The sequence below is a fragment of the Dipodomys merriami genome, unplaced genomic scaffold, assembly GCF_024711535.1.
Source record: "Dipodomys merriami isolate MVZ:Mamm:240054 unplaced genomic scaffold, mDipMer1.0.p SCAF_97, whole genome shotgun sequence".
In the NCBI taxonomy this organism is placed as follows: domain Eukaryota; kingdom Metazoa; phylum Chordata; class Mammalia; order Rodentia; family Heteromyidae; genus Dipodomys; species Dipodomys merriami.
Window position 1 is genome coordinate 1,334,417 of NW_027206590.1, and position 24,038 is coordinate 1,358,454.

Sequence of the window (24,038 nt, forward strand, 5' to 3'; positions counted from 1 at the left end):
CAACAAGTACAAGGCCCCAAGTTCAAACCCCAGTACTTCCAAAAAGCAAAAAGGAAATAAAGTGTTCTCTTTTACCATTTTCTTTTCTTTTTTTATTTTATTATTATTATTTTTATTGTGAAAATACCGTACAGAGGGGTTACAATTACATGGGCAAGGTAATGAGTACATTTCTTATCAAGCATTGTTGCCTCCACCTTTGTTTCCCCTTCCCATCTCTTCCCATCTACCTCCCCCATCACCCCCCCATTTTACCATTTTCTTACACACACAAGAATACACACACACAAAATAGTACACAACACACATCATACTGTGACTTGCTTCTTTGACTTAATTATCAACCCAGGAGTGTTGCATGTCAGTAAGAATATATACAGCATCCACATTTTTATTTGTCTTAATCTAATTTTATATTGGCTTAGTATTAATTGTCACAATCAATTGACTACCTGGGCCTTTGAAAAACGTCTGCTTTATAGCCCATCCGCCACCAATAGCTCTGCAGGTACATCAGTCCATTTGCATCTAGAGGCAGCTGGAGGACCAGTTCTCAGACATGAGGTGGCTGGATAAAGGACATTTGGGGTCTCAGTAGAATCCATCAAATGACCCCCCCCCAGGTGGAGAGCAAAGTTGTATGGTTGAGGTTGAGATTTTTGCCAATCTGATGTGGCAGGTGGAATCTTAGTGTAGTTCTCTTTTCTTTGATTAAGACGGATGGGTCTCCTGCCTTTCAGGAGCATCTGTATCCCCCTCCCCCATCATCTGTCATGTGTTTTATCCACTTCTCCTCTGGGTTCTTGGCCTGTGTCCTCCTGGTATTTTGGGTGCTCCATCTCTGGTGGATAAGTAAGATTGCTGTCTGTGGCTGATTAGTTTCCCCAAGCAAGTCACTAAAATGTTCATGTAGTCAGATTTTATCAACATTTTCTTTTTAAGGTCTTTGAGTTTTTTTTTTTAAATCAAAGTGAGGTCTTTCCCATGGGGGAGATTATGAAGGAATTCACTCAGAGGAGGGGAGGGGAGCAGGTGTGCCCGGCCCCCTTAAAGCAATGCTGGCAACAGTACAGTTTTGTTTGGGACTTAGCCCTGTTCCCACGGGGAGAAAGACCGACTGCCAACGGCTAGTGCCCACTGCCAAAGGCCTGGGTGGCAGATACCCTAAGCATCAGCTGGTTCTCTTAGCAAGGGTGGGGATAGAGGTGGATAGAGGAAATAAAGCCTTTGGCAGCTCTCTGTTCCCAACAGGTGAGGTCTGGCCAGGTGCAGTCAGGTCAGTGTAATGAAAGGAAATAGAATTAGAACTTTGAAGTGAAACTCAACACTCACATGCACTTGAACCTTTCCTGGGATTTGGAAAGACATAATTAATTTTTAGAAACATTCTCAGTCCATATGAAACTCTGCCAAACTGGCTCAAGGCAGGAAATATCTGAGAATAGATCTCCAAATATGGTGAATTCAATCAGCGTAGAGGTTGAAACATTAGGAAGAAATGATTAGGCAGGTGACAGGTTCTCTAGAATCTTCAGTCTATCACTATAGGATGGAGAGAGAGAGAGAGAGAGAGAGAGACAGACAGACAGACAGACAGACAGACAGACAGACAGAGACAGAGACAGAGACAGAGAGACAGAGAGAGATTCAGAAATGTTGAGCCTGAGGTTTTGACATCCACTATACTGGGTTCTTGCCATTATCCCCCACTGTGTGGCCTTGGGCAAATTGTTTTACTTCTCTGGGCCTTAGTTTCTTTCTCTGTACAAGAGGGACATAGTCATAATCAGCCCCGATATTGATGAACACCACACATCAACTGTATTTGATGTTTCACATGAGTTAAATCTTTCTAGGGCAGCTGTGACATGTAAAGCTCAGCATAGTGAGCACTGATGAGCGTTCAATAAATCTCCCCTGTGCACTTGTGTGCTGTGATCCTATATGCTGAGAACAGATGGGAAGGCTCAGCATTTAAGTGTGTGTGTGTGTGTGTGTGTGTGTGTGTGTGCGCGCGCGTACGTACGCGTGCGTGCATGCGGGCATTCGTATTAAGGCTTGAACTCAAAGCGTAGATGCTGTCCTTTAGCTTTATCACTCAAGGCTGGCTCTCTACTACTTGAACTACTGCTCCACTTTTTTTTTTTTTTTTTTTTTGGTAGTTGAGGGTCACAGACTTTCCTACCTGGGCTGGCTTTGAACCATAGTTCTCAGATCAGCCTCCTGAGTAGCTAGGATTACTGGCACCTGGCTAGGGATTGTTATCCTTATGGTGAAATCTGCATATCGAAACTTAGCAGCCAAAGTGATGGCATTGGAGGGGATACCTGGGGAAGGGTCATGATGATGGAGCCCTTCTGGACGGAGTTGATGCCTTTGTAAAAGTTTGGTTGTCTTACACATTCTGTCCAATGTGAACAGACAGCTGTCGGTCTATGAGTGAGAAACAGAGTCCTCACCAGACAGGGAAGATGCCAGAGCCTTGATCTTGGACTCCTCAGTCTCTGGGAATACATTTCTAGTATTTTACAAACAGCCATTCCATCTATGGCATTTTCTTATCACAACCTGAACACCCCATGAACAGTGACTACACCTGAGGAGTAATCTGGGGGTTGTGGGAACCCAGAGTGATCCCCCCCATCTTGATTCAGGGCTGACCGGGCCTGGCCCCTGGACCATTACAGGGATCTGGGTGACAGAGGTGACAGTGTAGAGGAACACTGCTATAGTATGTACCTTGTAACCAGGGGTTACAGCAACTAATCCTTACAACAACCCTTTGTGACCAGGACTAATGTACCCCTATTTTGCACTTGGGAAAAGTGAGGACCAGAAGTTTCTTCTAGGTCAGGCAGCTAGTCATTGATAGCATTAGGATCTGAGCCTGGAAACTTGGCCCCCAAAGTCTGGGAAGACAGATGTAGAGACTAGAACACTAGTACGCATCACTAGGAATTGGGGCCTGAGACTACAGTGTGTTAAGTGTCATAGCCACAAAGGGGTGCAGGAGGAGAGACACCAGGCAGCAGGCAGCACCCCAGAGGGGGGCTTTCCAAGCAGATGCCAGTTCTCTGGCTTTGGCAGGACCAGCAGGTGGACATTGGAAGGTGATGGTTTCCTGTATGCTGTGGATGAATCAGGAATCCTGCTGACTGCACACTGAACTTTACAAGATGAATCTCATTTGGCTTGAGGTGTTTCTACCCATTAAAATGGAAAGGCATTTGGCAGGACCATTCCTGTCAAGTCTTTAAGTGCCTATGTCAGCCATAACTCTATGCCACTACTTAAAACGAGCTCTCCGGCTTCATTTTCATCAATGGCTCCTGCTTCTCCCTCAGATACCAAACTAGGCTCACATTCCACCTTTGGTGTTGTTAGAGCATCCTGAACCTGCCGCCCATGACTTGTACCTTCTTTGCTAATAATTGAAACGCAGGATAGTAGAGGTTGTGTCTGCTTTTTCTCAGCCACTAGCACCTGGCTTAGAGCTGTAATACAGAAGACATTCAATGGCGATTTGATGAGTGAGGACTTAGAGTCATCATTAGTAGTCCTAGGAGAGACCTATGTTCCCCTTTGAGAAATGGAGGCAAATGCAGATCCTTGGTGTAAAGTCACCATGATCCAGAGGGCCAAAGGAGCTCAAGAAGCAGCAAGGGTTCCTATTGGCTTCCAGAAGGCCAGTTCTTGTCTAAATATTATCAGTAGTCACTTTACTAAGATAATAATCAGTCTCCATTTACCTACTGCAAGACCTCATACAAGGTATTCAGCTTTGCCAAAGCTATAAAAATATAGAAAAATTTTTTTCTTTTTCTCTTTTCTTTTTTATCAGTTGTGGGGCTTACAGGACCTGAGCACTGGCTCTGAGCTTTTGTGCTCAAAACTAGTACTCTACTACTTTAAGCTACATCCCCACTTCTGGTTTTCTGGTGGTTAATTGGAGATGAGAGTCTCACAGACTTTCCTGCCTGGGCTGGCTTTGGACAATTGATCCTCAGATCTCATCCTCCTGAGTAGCTAGGAATCCAGGTGCCACTGGTGCCCAGCTAGAAATTTTTTTTGTTTGTTTTGAGGTAGGATCTTGATATGTAGCTCCAACTGGTCTTGAACTCAAGATTCGCCTGCCTCTGTCTCCCAAGTGTTAGCATTATAGATGTGTCCCACCGTGGTCAGCCTTTGTAAAATGCCCTGTACTATTGGGAAAAATTTAGAGACAGCCACGGGAAGTGATTTACAGTACCTAGCTTGAGTACTTGATCAAAGAATGTTTGTGTTACCACAGTAGTCTTGTAAAATTGTATTTTTAAAAAAATATATGGTGGGGGGGGGCCGGGGGGAGGATGGGAAGGGATGGGAAGGGGAAACAAAGGAGGAGGCTACAATGCTTGATAAGAAATGTACTCACTATCTTGCCCATGTAATGGTAACCCCTCTGTACAGTATTTTCACTAATATATATATATATATATATATATATAGTTACATTTAATTCTCAGAAATATGCTGGCGACATAAGTTTCTTCTAGAGAAGAGCCCTCAAGTTCTTTTCTTTTGTGGGTGAATCAAGTGGTTACTCAAAGTTCCACACAGAGTTAGGAACAAAGCAAGACTTAAGCCCAGACTGGCTGTCTGTAAGCCTCTTCTCGTTCTGTCCTTCGGTATCTGAAAGAAGGCCATTGCAGAGTATAGTCAGGAAAAGACATGACACAGTAGAAAAGACAGTCCTGGCAGAGGGGGAGACACAGATGGCATCTCAGAGCCAGGGGTTCCTCCTCTTGGAACATGCAGATGGATGCTCTGTTACCTTCAGTTCAGATACAGGAAAGCATCATAAAGCTTCAAGAGTAACTCAATGATTAGCACCTCCCCTCCAGCTCTTCTTAACTTAGCTCAGTGCACCTTAAGGCCCTGCGGGGCAGCAACTTGGCTTCTTGGAAAGGTGACATGATTTTCCTGGTTCTTGTTTGTCTTCCTCTTATCTTCTCCATTCTACCCCTGACTTTCATCCTATCACTCTGCCATCTGGTCACCATTTCTGGCTCATACAGAGACTCAGCGCATTTACCACTTCTTCCAGGAAGTCATCTCAGATTGCCTGGCTTTAGCATGCATGTTGAGTGGCCAGGCTCTTCTTTGCCTTCCCCTTCTTCTCAGCACTCTTTGTCTTTCTCTTTCTCCAACCAAGCTCAAAGGCAAAAGTTTAATTTCTTGATCCTGCTGTCTAACTAGCACAAATCCAGTAAAGACATGCTGGGCTAATTAATATGATTTCTTTATTTCTTCCTAAGGTGTTGGGGATGGAACCCAGGACCTTCACCCATACTAGACAATTGCTCTGCCAACTGACCTAATCATCACACCATATGTGACTTATAATTGCAGAGTATGACCTTGCTGCACATGGAGAAAAGTGAACTTAAGGAATTTGAGTGGTTAGCTTATTCATAGCCAGGTAATTGATATAAGAAGAAGTTAGGTCTTAGCTAGGTGCTGGTGGTTCATGCCTATAATTCTAGCTACTCAGGAGGCTGAGATCTAAGAATCATGGCTCAAAGCCAGCTTGGGCAAGAAAGTCCGTGAGACTCTTATCTCCAATAAACCACCAGAAAACCAGAAATGGCACTGTGGCTCAAGTGGTAGAGCACACGCCTTGGGCTGAAGAGCTGAGGAACAGCTCCCAGGCCCAGAGTTCAAGCCCCATGACCACCACCACCACCACCACCAACAACAACAAAAGGAGAAAAGAAAAAAGAATTTAGGTCTTTGGGCATCTAGGCCAGGTTGACCAAAATACTGAAATTTAAAGGAGCAAGAAGAAAATGCCTCCCATACCTCAGCAAGTTTTAAGAGAAAAATGTTAATCACATGCCAGCAAAGGCTAGATAGAAGTATGTTATTTATGTACTTTTTATTTAAGAAAAAAGTACAGAGCCAGGAGTGTATGGCTCATGCTTATAATTCTAGCTACTCAGGAGGCTGACATCTGAGGATGGTGGTTCAGAGCCAGCCCAGGCAAGAGAGTTTGTGTCATTCTTCTCTCTAATTTACCTGCAAAAAACTGGAAGTGGAGGTGTGGCTCAAGTGGTAGAGTGTTAGCCTTGAGCAAAAAAGCTCAGGGACAGGGCCTAGCCGCTGACTTCAAGCCCCAGGACCAATACACATGAACACACAAAATATATAATGTATCAATGTTTGTTTTATTATTATTTTATTAGTATAATTAGTGAAGTTTCTAGTGTTGGACTGTGAGATCAGCCAAGTATTTTAGATGGTCTTTAATACAATTGCCAAATTGCTTATCTAAAATACTGTACCCGTCAACACTGTGTGGGAGCTATCTGAATGTCAATTTACCCTCTAGACACCAGCACTGAGAATTATCCTGATTTAAGTTTGCTTTGTTTGCTATTTCTTTCTTTGTGGACAAGGGAGGTTAAATATTGTTCTCTGTGTTTAGTTGTCTTCATTCTTGTGAGATTCATGAGTTCATGCTCTTCAGTATGCTATCCTTACAGACAGACCATAGATGGCAGATTCAACTAGTTAAGTACCAGGGTCAGGCACTATGGTAGGCCCTGGAAGAAGTTGACACTTCATTAGAAGATATGGCTATGTATAGAAGTAATACCATGGTGGCTAGCTAGACTGGTTAACTGAGAAACAAGCAATGGGTTGGAGAACAGAGCTGGGATCCACGGTACCTGACTTGACAAGTATTGGTGGAGAAAAAAAAAAGAGAGAGAGTGTCATTGTGTTCCTAAGCACAAAAGAATGAGACATACATATTTAGAAGGTCAACAAAACAGCATAAACAGTGTTGTGTTCATGAGGCACTTGGTATTCATTTCTCTTAGAGAGTATCGCTTAGTGAGAAGACCAATGGGAAGAGGTATATTTTTATTAGTTGAGGAAGTAGTAATGTCTCACAAGACAAAAACAAAAACAAAAACAGAGGCAGCCATTTTGGGGAAGGTTCATTAGGAGCAAATAGGACTTCTGAACTTCCAAGTCATTTTCAGTCTTCCTCATTGTTGACTTTGTCTTTAGACTGCTCTCTTCCCAACGATTGTGTCCCCTTACAGCCAATGGGAGCCTCCAGAGTCTGTCAACTAACTATTCCACTGCAGCAGAGCCAAAACTTTCCATGGAAGCGATAGAGGGATTCTCCTTAAGTGTGGTTGGCCAACACCAGGTCACTGCCCCACTTAATCCAGTCAGTAGCTTGATGACACAAAATAATTACTGTGGGGGCTGGGAAGGTGGCTCAGTGGTAGAGTGCTTGCCTTGCATGCCTGAGGCCCTGGGTTCGATTCCTCAGCACCACATAAGCAAAAAGAAAAAAGCCGGAAGTGGCATTGTGGCTCAAGTGGTAGAGCGCTAGCCTTGAGCTGAAGAGCTGAGGGACAGCGCTCAGGCCTAGAGTTCAAGCCCCACGACCAGACCCCCCCCCAAAAAATAATAATTACTGTGATTGGCTTAAATCGAATCCCATGTACCCATCTCTCTGGGACCGGAGAAGAAAGCACTTCTTGAACACAGGAAGTGTATTTTTTATTTTTATTTTTTAAAATTATCTTTAAGTAGTTGTACCAAGGGGTTTCAATTCAACATATCAATTTATGCATGCAATTACCTTGATCAATGTTACCCCTTCACCCCATCATTACCCTTCCCCCATCTCTGTCAACCTCATCCATTCCTTGAAATTAACTGGTTTCACATATTGCATAGAACTCAATAAGAAGGAGGTGAGTATGTATGGTTGATGAATAAGCAACAACAGTTCCTTCCCCAGTGTTTGCAGGCAGAAATATTACCAGAATTATACAAGCACCAATCAATACTACTGGATCAACTCTATTTAGCTAATTTAAAACTTCAGGAAACCTCTTCTATATGAGATATATCATCTTCATTTTCTTCTCATTTTAGTTTTGATTTACTTAAATTGTTTTCATGAACACTAATTCATTTCTGTATAAATTTCAGGACAGAGATTGAGTTTATTAATTTTTATACAACGTTTAAATTTTGTTGGCCATATATTTTGAGGAGTATTGAGGATCAAATCTAAGCCTTGTACATGCTAGGCAAACATGTTACCACTGAGCTGCTATTTCTCTAGCCCTTAGTTTTCTGAGACAGTGTAGCCCAGGCTGACCTTGAACCCAAGAACCTGCCTTTACCTCCCAGGTGCTGAGATTCCAGGAGTGCACATTACTCTTGAGTGATTATTTTCTTTTGAGACTAGTTGTATCAATTATTTTGCGCCAAATTCGTGGCCCAAGAAATTCTATTTTGTATTAACTATTCCTATAATTCTTCATTAGAATAGGGTAAGAGATGGATTATATGTATTTTTCAGCTCATCCATGATGAAACTATGAGTAATTGCTCTTTGGTAGGCAAAGATTAATCTGTGGTTCAAATTGTTATATTGAAGAGGCCAGCAAATGAGGGCCCTTGTGGGCCAAATTTGGCCTACTGCCTGTTTTCACTGACTGCAAGCGAAGAATGGTTTTTACAGATAAGCCTTGTCAATCTGATGTTAGGAAACACTAACTGAATCCCAATTAAGAGAACACTTAGAAACACTTGCACTACCTTGCACTAATGCCTACTTCACTGGCTCACAAAGAACATCTTATTCTATTCAGGTTGCTTTAACAAAATACCTTAAACGAGTATACATAACAAATAGTTCACACAGTTCCAAAAGATGGAGAGTCTAGGACTAACGCAGTAGAAGATCTGCAGCCTGTGTGAGGCCCTACTTCCTGTTTCTAGGTGGCCCTTCTTGCTGTTTTCCTACATGGCAGAAGGGTGAGGAGGGGTGGAGAGAGAGAGAGAGAGAGAGAGAGAGAGAGAGAGAGAGAGAGAGAGAGAGAGAGAGAGAGAGAGAGGGAGAGGGAGAGGGAGAGGGAGAGGGAGAGGGAGAGGGAGAGGGAGAGGGAGAGGGAGAGGGAGAGGGAGAGGGAGAGGGAGGGAGAGGGAGAGGGAGAGGGAGGGAGAGGGAGAGGGAGAGGGAGAGGGAGGGAGAGGGAGAGGGAGAGGGAGAGGGAGAGGGGGAGGGGGAGAGGGAGAGAGAGAGAGGAGAGGGAGAGGGAGAGGAGAGAGAGAGAGAGAGAGAGAGAGAGAGGGAGAGGGAGAGGGAGAGAGAGAGAGAGAGAGAGAGAGAGAACTCCGTGTCTTCTCTTTTGTTTTTCTCTTTCTTTCTTTCTTTCTTTCTTTCTTTCTTTCTTTCTTTCTTTCTTTCTTTCTTTCTTTCTTTCTTTCCCTTCCTTCCTTCCTTCCTTCCTTCCTTCCTTCCTTCCTTCCTTCCTTTCTTTCTTTCTTTCTTTCTTTCTTTCTTTCTTTCTTTCTTTCTTTCTTTCTTTCTTTCTTTCTTTCTTTCTTTCTTTCTTTCGTTGGTCATGGGGCCTGAACTCTAGACCTGGGTGCTGTCCCTCAGCTCTTCAGCTCAAGGCTAGCACTTTACCACTTTGAGCCACAGCACCACTTCTGGCTTTTTCTGCTTATGTGGTGCTGAGGAATGGAACCCAGGGCCTCATGAATGCAAGGCAAGCACTCTACCACTGAGCCACCTTCCCAGCCTTTGTTTTTCTTATGTGTGAAACTGTGTGCTTGGCAGAGTCTTTATTTCTATTTATTTATTTATTTTTGTGCAGGTTCTGGGGGCTTGAACTTAGTGCCTTGCATTCTTGCTTGGCTTTTCCACTCACAGATAGCACTCTGCTAACTTTAAACCACACCTCCACTTTTTACTCATTCATTGGAGATGAGTCTCATAGACTTTTCTGCCCAGGCTGGCTTTGAACCTCGATCCTCAGATCTCAGCCTCCTGAGTAGCTAGTATTAATGATGTAAGCCACTTGTACCCGGCTATTATTTATTTATTTATTTATTTTTGTCGGTCGTGGGGCTTGAACTCTGGGCCTGGGCGCTGTCCCTCAGCTCTTCAGCTCAATGCAAGTGCTCTACCACTTGAGCTACAGCGCCACTTCCTATTTATTTATTTTTTAAGTAAGGGCTTTTAATTCCATTCACAAGGGTTTCACCTTCATAAGTTGATCATTTACAAAGGGCCCACCTCCAGCAAATACCATATTGTTTGGGGATTCAGTTTCCACATATGAATTTTGGAAGGACATAGACCTTCAGTGGGTGAGTCAATACATTCTTAGGACTCAAACCATGGATCCCCATTCTTGCTTCACCTGAGGATGTGGCAAGAGGGGGTGCAATCATCTGGTTCACAATGAAGAGAGACAGCTTTTCACACCAATCCCTTACAGCAAGTAAAAAGAAAATGATTTAGAAGTCAATTCTCTTTCTTCTTTCCTTCCTTCCTTCCTTCCTTCCTTCTTTCTTTCTTTCTTTCTTTCTTTCTTTCTTTCTTTCTTTCTTTCTTTCTTTCTTTCTTTCTTTCTTTCTTTCTTTCTTTCTTTCTGTCTGTCTGTCTGTCTGTCTGTCTGTCTTTCTGTCTTTCTTTCTTTCTTTCTCTTTCTTTTTGGTAATAGAAGTTTGATGAGACTAGCATGTTAGAAAAGCCAAAATATCAATTGTCTCAAAGTATCAACATTTGAGAGAAAGCTTGTCTTTTTGAAACTGTGGAGAGCTGAGGGGCCTTTAACTTTTGCCTTCTGTTTCCTATTGAAGTTAGCTCCTTTTCTTTCCTTTAACAGATGAGGAGAAAGAAAATAATAGAGCACCCAAGCCCCACTCCACTCCTGCTACTCTGCAATGGTAAGTTATGAGAGACTCAGAGCCTCAAGAGACAATATCACTTGGATATTTTGACATGATCATGATAACTTGGCATGCAATGACCCACATGAGATCTGTTCATTTTTATAGCTCTATACAAAAATGCTCAATTTAGATCTTGACTGGAGATTTGAATTTGTACACTTACTTTATTTGAGAATACTTTTTCCCCATTGTCAAACCACTGGCAAGGACCAGATTCCACATGGATTTTCTTGAATTTCAATAGAACCCATTATTTCAATTAATAATGTGACAACCAATCACAGAAATGGAGATCTGCTCATCCTTACCAATAGCTTGGAATCAATTAATAATTAATTGCAATTATTCTGCACTTCTTTTTAACAATCATAAGATTAATAAAAATAATCTACTAGCATCGCTCCTCGGTAATAATTGACATTCCTAGGTTTGGTGAAATAGTTAATGATGTTTGAGTATATGCCCTCATGTTTGATACTTAAGGTAAATTCTCTTCTAAAATCCTGATTTGGAAATTAGGTTGTAGCTTGAAACAGCAGTGTTCACTCCTGAGATCCACCTGGCAGAGGATCTTGGCTACTCAAAGCTTTTTATTCCTCAAGCAGAACACTCCAGCCATTAAAGGAATTAAAAACTGAAGAGCCAGGGAAAAAGTAAGTTCCATCTATTCCACGCCAGCCTCAGGCATTTCCTGTACACCTATTTCATTTCAGTCTTACAATTCAATGATGACATTGTGTCCATTTTACAGAAGACAAAAGTAAAGCAGAAACAAGTTAAATCATTGTCCTGAACAATGATTGGCCTGGGTCTCTTTAACTCCAAATCCCATGTATAGGAAGGGAGGAAAAGAAAAACAAGGAAGAGAGGACAGAGAGGGAAAGCAAGCAGCTGGGCGGTACAGAGGCAGGTGTGCTCCCGTCTCTAATCGATGCAGAGGTGAGAGGGACAAAATTTAGTCTCTCAGATGCATCTCAGCAGATAGCTTGTTCCACCACAGAGCAGTCGAGGTGCCTGGATTTCTTTCCTCCCAAGACTCCATTTCCAACCTCGTGCCTGTTTCCACCACTGTCCCTGTGGTGATGGCATGGGCCCCATGCTTTGGGCCCCATGTATAATTCAACAGGGACATCCCAGATAAATCTCCACCTGCAGCCCCCTTCAGAGACTAAGACCACACCAATGAGGCGGGAAGCACGCATGAAAAAGACTTTGAAATTTCTAGAAATGCAAAGGAGATGCTCTGGCTATCATAAGCTGAACAAGGTGTACACTTTATAATAAAACAGTTGAAAGGGACTAGAAGAAAATCACCTGTGCACATTTTTTTCCCTGTGTCTCTGGCGTCAGTCTGGCTACAGAGGTGAAAGTCTTGGGCCTCAAGCAGCCAAGAGCTAACTCCTGACTCTCTTACCAACCTGTGAAACTCTGGGACAAGATCCTTAGCCCCTCTGTGCCTCAGTTTATTTGCCTGTGAAATGGGGATAACAATAGCCTTATCCTGAAGATGAAAATGGAATTCTTAGTCTGGCATTAGGTGGATGCTAAGCCACAAACCCCTTTCCTCTGAGCCCCCAGGGAATGATCCAGAGCTGGACTTCCTCCCCTCTGATATGAACCCCACGTTCTCCTTCTGTGGTACTTAATTCTCCGCTCAACCATCTTCTAAACACAGGTAGCCTAGATCATTCCAGAAGAAACATCATCTTCTAGTGCACCAGATCAGACAGTGGATATTTTTCCTTAATATGGTACATCTGCTTTCAATGGGAAAGCAGATTTGAAAATATGTACATTTTAGTCTTATTATTATGGAAAGGCATAAAAGTTGTTTAAAAAAATCAAATTGACCTCTGATTTTTTTCTTTTTTCTTTTCTTTTCTTTTCTTTTCTTTTTTTTTTTGTCAGTTGTGGGGCTTGAATTCTGGGCCTGGGTGCTGTCCCTGAGTTCTTCAGTTCAAAGAGAGTGCTCTACCACTTGAGCCACAACAGCACTTCCAGTTTTCTGGTAGTTTATTGGAGATAAGAGTCTCACAGAGTCCTGCCTGGGCTGTCTTTGAACTGCAATCCTCAGATCTCAGCCTCCTGAATAACTAGGATTACAGGCCTGAGCCACCAGTGCCCAACTCTCTGATTTTCTTTATGTTATGTGTTTGTTAATTTCAGTGATTAATTTGAGAGATGTTTGCAGAGCACCCAGTGTTTGCTCTGGGAACTCAGTGGTGGACAAAATAGACCCAAAATGGGCTGATGATTTGGAAGAATTGGTGAGGTGTGTGTATGGGGGGCAAGTACTGGGACTTGAACTCAGGGCTTGGGTACTGTCCCTTAGCTTTTGCACTCAAAGCTAGTGCTCTACCATTTGAGTCTGGCTTTTTGGTGATTAATTGGAGAGCTGTCAGATCTCAGATCTCAGCCTCCTGACTAGCTAGGATTACAGGTGTGAGCCACCAGTACCCGACAAGGGTCATTTCTTCAGGGTGAATAATAATAGACAGGAAATGCATTAGCCAAGTTCGTGAGCACTTGGGCAGCCTTAGGACAGTGCTGACGTGAATCTCCCTCATTAAGCAGTGAGGGATGGCTTCTTTCAGGATGATGTGTTCAGGGGACAGTTATGTGACAAGAAGTCCTTCCTGACATCATGACTCATGGATTTCTGAGCCATTCTAGACAGGAATCAGCTACCAAAGCCCTGTAGTTGTAGGTTAGACTTCCCACACTCAAGGATGATAGTTTATTTAGCATATGCAGACAGGTGGAAATGGGCAGTGAGGAGACTGTAACCCAGGTTTCAGATACTCCTGCAGGGAAGTTCTGAGGTCAAATGATGCTTCAGAGGTGTGTTTAAATGAGGCAATAGAAACCTTTTTTTCTCCCCATTCATTATTTGATGTTGGATTGTGGTGGGGGGGCGGGGGAGCTGCTGCTTTGGAAGAGAAAGTTCTCTTGGTCTTCTGCTAAAGATAATTGCCTCTACACCCCATCTCCCAATCCTACAGAACAATCGGGGGTCACACCTCAACGTCTATGCCTTCCTTGTTCAAGGTACCTCAAAAGAGTGCCCTGTGTGGTTGGAGCCTAGTAAATCAGTATGCAGATGGCTTGGGAGAGGAAGGTAGGAGAGGGTTACCTAAATAGGAAGAAGAAAATGTAGGACTTGCCCCTAAACTTAAAAACAGAATTGTGCTTCATACTATGCTAGAGGACATATATCTCCTCCCATATCCCACATTTGATTACTTTAGAACATAGCTTCATTGTAAAAGCTTTGTTTCTCTGAGGGAACAATGACATAATTTCCAGTGTATTCCCTTTTTGCTCTGGCTGTCTGGAGGCTCAGATATAAAACTGATTTATCAGTGATCTGATGTGTTTCTGTAAATTCAGAGACACTTCCATACTGGTTTTATTTATTTTTTTTTTCAGGTAAGGGGTAGGTTTATTCAGTAGACCTGCTGGGACCAGGCAAGGTTGGCACTCCACGTGGCTGGCAAAAGGCCTAGGAAAGAAAGAGAGCTGGGAAAGAGAGAGAGGAAAGAGAGAGAGAGCTTGAGAAGAGCTAGACAAGAGCAGAGAGAGAGGTAGCCGAGTAAGAACAGCAGCACTCACGTGGTATTCAGGTAAGGGGTAGACCTGCTAGGACCAGGCAAGGTTGGCACTCCATGTGGCTGGGAAAGGCCTGGGAATGAGAGAAAACTGGAAAAGAGAGGAAAGAGCTAGAAAAGAGCGGAATGAGCAGAGAGAGAGAGATCAGAGAGAGCTAGAAAAGAGCAGTGAGAGAGCGCCTCTGGGCCTGGGCTAGGCCTTGCTGGGACCAGGGCAAGGTTGGCACTCCACGCAGCTGGGAAAGGCCTAGGAAAGAGAGAGAGCTGGGAAAGAGAGAGAGGAAAGAGAGAAAAGAGCTTGAGAAGAGCTAGACAAGAGCAGAGAAGGAGGTAGAAAAGAGAAGGGAGCTGGGAAAGAGAAGAGAAGGAAAAAGCTGAGAGCCAGAAAAGAGCAGATAGAGAGCAGAGAGAGCTAGAAAAGACAGCAAACTGTCTTCTTTCTTTGACAGTTGTCCAATTGTCAATCTTTAAGAATTTAATTGGCTTTTTAAAAAAGCTGTAATGGAAGCAAATGTAATGATTATATGTTTTATTTATATGAGTCCCATTTTATGTTAAAAAATTGAAACATTGTGATTAAGACTAAAGTCCATTCCTCACTGTAGTTTTTTGCTTCTCTCACAAAAATAACTCTACTAATGACATGTGTGTGTATGTGTGTGTGTAGTATGTGTGGATAATGTGTATGTGTAAGTATGTGTGTGTATAGGAGGTATATGTGTGTGGTGTGGTATGTGTGTATGGTGTATGTCTATGGTGTGTGTGTTGTGTGTGGATATATGGAGCGTATGTATGTGTATGTATGAATATGTGTGTTTATAATGTTTCCAGTGCACTTGCATGCATATGTGTCTATAGAAGTTTTTGAGTTGTATTTTATTAATTTATATTTTGTAGGATTTTATTAATTTATATTTTGTAGGGATTGAAATCAGGGCCTGGGTGCTGTCCCTGAGCACTTGTTGCTCAAGGCTTGTGCTCTACTAGTTTGAGCCATAGCACCACTTCCAGTTTTCTACTGGTTAATTGGAGATAAGAGTCTCACAGACTTTCCTGCCTGGGCTGGCTTTGGACAGTAGTCTTTCTATCTCAGCCTCCTCTCTAGCTAGGATAACTGGTATGAGCCACCAGCATTTGGTTGCTCAACATGCTTTCTGAAAACCAAAATAACAACAACAAAAGTTAGGACTGTTTCTCTACAAGAACCCTATCTTCAAGGAGGCTTCAGCATCTACAGTGTCCCCTGCTCCCAGAGACAGCAGACAGACTCAGGACAGTAAGGTGACAATAAGGAGGGCCAGTGAAGGATCGGAGTTCCATGACCTGCTACTGCCCTGAAATATTGAGCTTGTCTTGGGTTAGGAGCTTGCTTCTCCTCGGCCCCTCCCCCACCATGCCATGTGCCTCTCCCCCCCCTCCCCCCCAGAGACCAGACCAGCTCCTATGAACAAGTAACACAGCAGCCACGCAGCTGAAAATAATCCGGGCCACGTGATCTGAAGGCAGCTTCCAGCAGAAAACAGGCAAATATTGTCAAATGCCTCCTGCCAAACTCTTTCCAGCATCCTTGGTCACGAGGGGGTGTAAATCCCAAGTCGCTTAGGATGGTGAGCGCGGCTGGAATCCCCAGTGCACAATGACCTCTATTCACTCTGAGGATTTTGGAATGGAAGACGGCCTATTGGGCCATCCTGGCTACGCCTGTCCTGCCCTTGGTCTGCCTCCCATGCACACCACTGCCCTCTTCTCAAGCTCTTGGGGGTCTTCAGGGTGAGGATATCCCTTCTCTGAAATTTCTAGACGAAACACCCCTCCCCCATCCTTCAAACAAAGATCCAAGTGTCAGTTTCTTGGCAGGATGGCTTGGAATGGAAGGTGGAGTTGAAGCTCTGGGTGGTTAGTGTACTGTCAGTATATCAAATAAGCATGAAACCAAGTAAATGTAGTATTTCTTTAAAGTGTCCCTCGGAGGTCATAGGCAGGAAACGGGGTTGGCACTGTGGCAAGGACGTATGTTGATAGATGAGATCAGGCCATGGATTCCTAGACCCAACTTGCTGGACATCCCAGGATCTGGAGATCTGCAGTCAATTCTGACTTGACTATTTACTCAATAGCAACTTCACTATTCACTTTCAAAATATGAACTAGGCTACACGGTTCCACAAAGGATTCTTTTTTTTTTTTTTTTTTTTTAGCTCTGACTACAGTAAGAGGAGCCAGAATATACCGGGGTCATAACTATATCCCAGTGAGAAGCAGCTTGTGATGGAGAAAGACTTCTGAATGAGAACACACAGAGGTCACTAAATGGCTCAGAGCAGGAGGTATATGTGGGAGATTGAGGATCCTACTTAAAAGAAAACTAGACTGGGCACCAGTGCCTCACACCTGTAATCCCAGCTACCCAGGAGGCTGAGATCTGAGGATTGCAGTTCAAAGCCAGCCTGGGCAGGAAAGTCTGTGAGATTCTTATCTACAGTTAACCACTAGAAAACCAGAGTGGCACTGTGGATCAAAGTGGTAGAGTGCTAGCCTTGGGCAAAAGAGCTCAGAGACAGCACCCAGGCCCCAAGTTCAAGCCTCATGACTGAAAAAAAAAGAAAGAAAAGAAAAGAAAAACATATTTTGTGCAGCCAATAAAGATAGGATATGGTAAAACCATGCAAATAGGAAGTTTTGCAATCCTATTCACAATCTAAGTGTACATTCTTTATAATATGCATGAAGAACCTTTCCTCCAAGTGTGCAACTGGTCCATCCAAAGATGTGCTTTGAGGCCCTAATTTGAACAGTGAAGTGGAGGGGAGGAATGAATGGAAAGGGAAAAAATCAAAAGGGTGGCTCTTAGCAAGGAATGGTCCCAGCACCACTTCAATCCAGTCATAATAGTCAATGTTCATCAGTGAAAATGGAACTGGATAAATTGAGGGGAGAGATGGGGAGAAGGAGGGAAGGAGTGACATTGATTTAGATGTATTGTCCTCACAAACTGATACGCTGAATTGAGTCCTCTTGCCACAACTACTTCAAGATAGTTTTAAAAAAGAAAAATCACTTCAGGCTGCCAGCCTCCCAGCTCCCCACAGAAGCGTTTATAACCACTTGAACCTTGTAACAGTGATGGAGGAAACACTGCTTCAGGGAGGGGAAAAGAAAAAAAAAAACAAGCTGAGCCTGGAAGTATGAAGCATGGTGGAGGAGATCATCCATACTGGAAAGAACATACATGGGAACAAGGTAGCAAGATATGTTTTACAGCTGTGACCAGCGTCTGTATGGGGAATGGGGTGACAGTAGCTGGGAAGGGCTCTCAGAAGTCAGCTAATAGGGGCCATAGGGGCCTAGGGGAGGAAGCTAGACTTCTGTGAGGAGGCAGTGGGGGCAGCTATTGAAGAGTTTAGACTACAGCGTCTCCCTGGTTGCTTAGCAAGTCTATAGTCTCAGATCTCTAGGATCACTCAACAATAAGCTGTTGCCCTTGGTAAATTCTTTTTTTTCTTTAAGATCTCATCTTGGCAAAATAGAGGAAAGGTGTTTTTTAGATATGTCTGCAGAACCTGAGAAGTGTGCACTTTGCCCCGCATACATAAGAAGTCTCAGGTTAAACAGGAGAACAGAGGGGAAATTATGCCAGGTGTGAAAACATTTGTTCTTCATTGGAAAGTGCTGCTGCAAAGCTTCCTCCATGCAGCCTAGGAGGCCATGGGCTGACATCTTCTCTTCCCAGGAGGTCTTCTTAAAAAAATGTATGCCTCCGAGCCAAGTTCATTATCTCCCCATAATAGGATGGGCTTGATTCAAATATGATCAAATCATTAATGGAAAATAGGAAAAACGGATCAAGTCGAAGCTCTCTGTGTGTGTGTGTGTGTGTGTGTGTGTGTGTGTGTGTGTAGATCATTAAAAAAAATCCAGGTATAATAGAGTATTGTTCACTGTGGCAGACTAATGATGTTCTGTACGAAAGGAGGAAAGGGGAAATTTCATCACCCGATAGGAAGAGTAATTAAGTGCCTTCTCTCTGCTGTGCCCTGGTTAGGGGAGCTGGCATTCCAATTAGCAACTTGAGTACACAGATCGGAGCTCTGGATTTTGTAAGGTGGAGACCTGTAGAAGTATATCAAACATTCAATGTGTCCTTCCGTGCCAATTATATCTATCCATTCATAGAACCTATTAAAATGCTTCATAGTCATAAGCCACTTGGACACATTGAGGCTCAGGAGCTCATTCTGGTCAGACAGACAAAATGTGGACAGAAAAGCAGTCACTTAGGAGGCGCTGGCCTTTGACAGGTAGCTGCTTAATTAGCTCAGCCTGTGTGAACTGACTTATGCCATTTGTGGTTGCCAGGGGTTTCTTTAAGGTGTAGCTGAACCGTGATGTTGTATGTTAATCTTGATCTTTTGATTAGATTTAGCAAGCAATCAAACCAAAAGATCAATAAATAGGAACTCACAAGGCTTTAGACATCAATATGGAATGAAGAAGCCAGGGTTTAACTGGGACACAACATGGTGTGTGCATGTGTGTGTGTGTGTGTGGGGGGTAGTGCTGGGTCTTGAACACAGAGCCTCAAGCTCTTGCTTGGCTTTTTTGCTCAAGGCTGGCACTATACCATTTGAGCCGTACCTCCCCTTTTGGCTTTTTAGTGGTTAATTGGAGATGAGTCTCTTGGATTGTTGCCCAAGCTGGCTTTGAACCGTGATCCTCAGATATCAGCCTCTTGAGTAGCTAGGATTACAGACGTGAGCCACCAGTGCCCCATTGGAAAGCATTCTCCCTGCTCTATGATCTACACAGGGAGCAGGGTTTGCCACTCACCCAATCAGCGGAGTTGGGAACCCAAAGCTTGCCTGGGTATCCCTCTTCCACACACACACACACACACACACACACACACATGCAGGGACACTCACAACCTGATGTTATCTCTGCCCCCACAGCCACTGCTTCAGTTCATGCCATCATATCCTGCTTCAGTTTTTATAGTGCCTTCAAACTGCTCTCACATGCTCAGCCACTCATTCATTCATTCATTCATTCTTTCATTCATTCAACCAGGCTTTGCCAGTCCTCCTTGGTCACTCATCGTATAGTCACTGAATGACCTTTGCAAATTAAAACTTGACCATGCCTCTCCCATGCTTAAAAAAATAGAATGGAACCAGGCACCATTGGCTCATCCCTGTAATCCTAGCTACTCAGGAGACTGAGATTTGAGGATCATGGTTCTAAACTAGCCTAGGCAGGAAAAATCTGTGAGACTCTCATCTGCAATGGACTGCTCAGAAAAAGCTGAGAATGACACGTGGCTCACATGGTAGAGTGCTAGCCTTGAGAAAAAAACAATCTCAGGGACAGTGCCTAGACCCTAGTTCAAGCCCCAGGACTAGCACACACACACACACACACACACACACACACACACACACACACACACACACACACATCCCACAACTGGAATTGAATATCACTTTATTGATTGGTTGGTTGGTTGATTGATTGGCAGCACTGGGGTCTGTAGTCAGGGTCTAGTGCTCACTAGATAGGAGCTCTTCCCCCTGAACCACACTCACAGCCATTTTTGCTTCACTGCTTCATTGGATGGAATCTCACATTTATGTTCAGGGCTGGCTTTCCAATCTCTGCTTCCCTTGTAGCTGGGATTACAGGAATGAACCACCACACCATACCCTCTTTATCATTTTATGAGATCCAAGGCAAGATGAATTTTGTGTGTTTTAAAATGCATATATGTTGAATGTATCCATAGATTTCTTCTGGCCAAAATCAGCCTTAGGAAATAATTAACACACATAAGCCAAAGGATTCTATTTGCACTTCTGCATAGCTTATAGAAAGTCCCCAAAGCCCTGATTGATTGGACAGGTGGCCCACAGTACTATGGCCTAAGGCATTGAAATCAAATCTTTAAGGATATTGCTTAAGGGAACTTCCCAAATTCTAAGATGAAATTTAATAAAACATGATGGGATTGATTTTTTTTACTTACTTTTACACTCAATGCCTTAATGACTAACAAACATAGTAAGCTCTAATTTAATGTTATTTTTGTTATCAACGATATCATTATTACCTCTATTGCTGTTGTTAGTTATTATTCCTGTGGCTTTCCAGAAAAGGTAGGTCTTCTGCAGACTTCTGAGTCTTCATCTTTTCCATCTTCTTTTAAAACCACCTCACTGTCTTCTGAAAAGCATATTTAGACAGTAACTCCTAAGGACCAAGCACATTATTTTGTGTGACATTTAAAAATACTCTGATGAATGAAGAGGATCATAGAATGAGGACTCTCACCAAACACTTTTTGAAAAAAAGGAGGGAAGAAGGGTAGATTGGATCCAAGTACATGGTGTTTGTGTGTAGAAATATCACAACGAAGCCCCCTCCTTTACAAATGTATGCCAACTTAAAATTTACTGACATAAAAAACTTACTTCCAAGGCTGGATACCTATGGCTCACACCTGTAACCCTCACGACTCAGGAGGTTGAGATCTGAGGATGATGGTTGAAGCCAGTCCAGGCAAGATAGTCCATAAGGCTCTGATCTCATGTGAACTACCCCAAAGCCAAAAGTGGAGCTGTGGCTCAAGTGGTAGAGTGCTAGTCTTCAGTGTAAATGCTAAAATCTGTCCTTGAGTTCAAGCCCCAGTAGCCCCCCCACCTACAAGTTGTTCCCTGACCTCCCCTCTCTCCATACAGCTCTTTTCTTTTCGAAATTCATTGCTGTTTTTACCTGGGGCTCCTTTCATGGGCCGGGTACCCTATGTACCCCCTCTGTACCCTTTCATGTACCCCACAGAGGTTTCCAGTGAGACAAACTTTCTTATTTCTTGGCCACATTAGCAGATGAGTTATTCTTTTTAAGCCTCAGTTTCCTAATGTAAAAAAGAGGTATAACAATACCTACCTCATATGATTTGTTATATATGTTTTGAGGCAGGGTCTCAGCATAGATCCTAGGCTGGTATTAACTTGCAATCCTTTTGCCTCAGCCTCCCAAGTACTAGGATTACAGGCATGTGTCACCTTGCCTGGCTTTTATATGATTATAATGAGGATCAGATGAGATCATGGCCTCCCACTGCCTGGCACCTAGAAGAACTCAACAAACGGTAGCTGTTGTTCATTATTACAAAATTCCAGTCACAATCCCCTTCGAAATTCTATTCACTCATCTCTCTGCTTCCCGCCTTCAGCTGTACCTATAGTTAGCAGCTTGTAGTTCTTAAATATTCTTAAGTGTATAAAGTGTATTCTTGTGTATAAAGCTCCCAGAATAGACTAAAAAGTGAACTAGGTCATAGGGCATGTCTTCTGCCAACACCAAGTGCACACAGGATCCAGACAAGGACCAGCAAATGGGAGGAGTGAGGACTCTGGCCCGTTCCAGGGCACATGTGGGAATATGGGTCCAGGGCTGCCAGATCTCAGCTTTTTCATAAGAAGCCAGAAGCCTAGATTATTCTTAAAAATAGGGCCAATACTTTAGGCCAAATAGAGCATGTCTGTGAGACCCTGGCTTGGGATAGTTGTCTTCTTACTCAGATGCCCCCTGGAGTTTGGAGCCTAGACTGCTGCTACAGATTGCCCAGCCCACTTGCCTAGAACAACAGCGCTGCGGGTGGTACCAGGTGAACCTCACAGGCTGATTTTCACTCATAATGACTTAAAGCTTAGACAAGCCCTAGAAACTTGTCTATAGGAAGCTAGTTTCCTACAAGGCAGTACATATCGAGATTCGATTTGTGGATTTGGGGACACAAGCACTAGAACTGAAGCCCTTTCAAGACATAAAGCCTTTGTTTCAGTCATCACTTTTTTTTTTATTAGTCAATAACACTGCCTGGCACTCAGCAAATATTGGCGAGATTAAAGATAACCCCTGTCTCTATCTACCTACCACGAATCTGTTCATTTGCACAAACAAGGACCATCTTGGCTCACCTAAATAAACGCTTGCACCAATAAATATTTGTTGAATGATTGAAATAATCTATCCATCAAACATATATTGAATGCCTAGGAATATGTGAGACCTCCAGGATTCAGAGGTGACTTAGCACTCCAGCCTCAAGCCACTCAGTCACCTGCAAGCAATGTCAGGCACCACTGTGTGGAACACTACAGGAGTTGTTCAGTGTTCTCTTAGATCAGGGAGGAGCAGAGGTAACCAATGGGAGTACTCGGTACCGGGCCCCATCACTTACCCGCTTCCCATGGATTGTGTTTACACCTGAGGTCTGACTATGAAGTGATTGTGTTCCTTTCTTTCAATCCCATGTTGGAATGAGCTGAACGAGGAGGCTGCCCTTTCAAGTGTCCTCATTCCACTTGAGTTATGACAGTACCGGACCACTTCTTTGCCAAATGCTCTCAGAGTGAGTTTGAAGCCATGGCTGTAGAATTAAGCTTTATTTTTTTAACCAATTTTTAAAAAAAGTTTGGTGTGTGGTTATTTATTACCTTACACCCCCCACACACACACCTGAAACTTGGCTTTGCATTACTTCCTAAAATAAGACTTATTGAAGGAGAAATGTTTTCTGTTGGCTAGCTATGGAGCAGCATAGATGACAGGCAATGAGGGCAAGGCCCAAAGAGGAATTGCCATTTCCTCAACATACCATGGCAGTTCTGTTGAAAAAGGTGTTAACTTCCCAGTGTATCTGTGCGCCATATTAGCAGAATTCATTTGACTACGCTCTGGTGTTTAGATTGAAAACATCTGAACCCCAAACTATAACCTATCTTCTTATATATCCACAATATGTAGCACACAGTCTGGACAGATGGGTGCCCCAAGTGGATAACGATGAAGTCTAACATCTATTAAATGCTTAGCATGCATGTGTCAGGCACCAGGCAGACAAATGCCACAGATTGTCTTGTCTGGCAGTGTTCCCACCTTAAGAGGTGTTACAAATCATCACTTTCCTGGGGGACTCTAGGGCCTGAACATAAATAACTTGCTCAATGTCACCATTCCAGCAAAATGACAAGGCTGAGATTTGAGCCCAGCTAGACAGGAAGAGCTCATTGAGAAGGTAAACAGGTATAGAATCATTAACCCTAATGAAGCAGAGGAGTAGGAGATTCTAAAATAATCAAGAGGACCGCTTGCTCCTAGGGTCATAATTAGTAGTTGTCTAGTTGAACAGCTTCTCCTTGGCTATTTCTTTCCCTAGCGCACCAAGACAATCCTAGATGTTGACATCAGCAACCTTTGGCTTCTTCTCAGGGCTCCATAAAGCCAGGCACCATGGCTCATGCCTGTAATCCTAGCAGTTTAGAGGCTGAAATTAGGAAAATCTCAGTTTGAGAACACTCTGGGGGAAAAGAATTTGCAAGACTTCCCATCTTAACCAATATCTGGGCATAGTGGTACCACACCTGTCATTCTAGCTATGTAGAAAGTTGAGATCAGGAAAATCATGGTTCCAGGCCAATCTAAGTAAACAGTTCCTGAGACCCCTATCTCAACAGAAAAACATAAAAAACAACTGGATGTGATGATGCATGCCAGTCTTGCCAGCAGGAAATGTACATAGGGGGATCATGGCCCAGGGAAAAAGTGAGACCTGCTGAGTGCTGGTAGCTCATGCCACTCATGCTACTCAGGAGGCTGAGATCTGAGGAT

General features: G+C 43.4%; 1 protein-coding gene across 2 annotated transcripts in view; it reads left to right on the top strand.

The window, feature by feature from the left end:
- Rfx4 (regulatory factor X4) overlaps positions 1-24,038 on the top strand; it is a 143,122-nt gene that overhangs the window by 32,253 nt on the left and 86,831 nt on the right. For both annotated transcript variants that reach the window (XM_070014441.1, XM_070014443.1), the window contains exon 3: positions 10,695-10,755. In XM_070014441.1, coding sequence (XP_069870542.1) covers positions 10,695-10,755 — 61 coding nt within the window. The remainder of the gene's footprint in view (positions 1-10,694; positions 10,756-24,038) is intronic.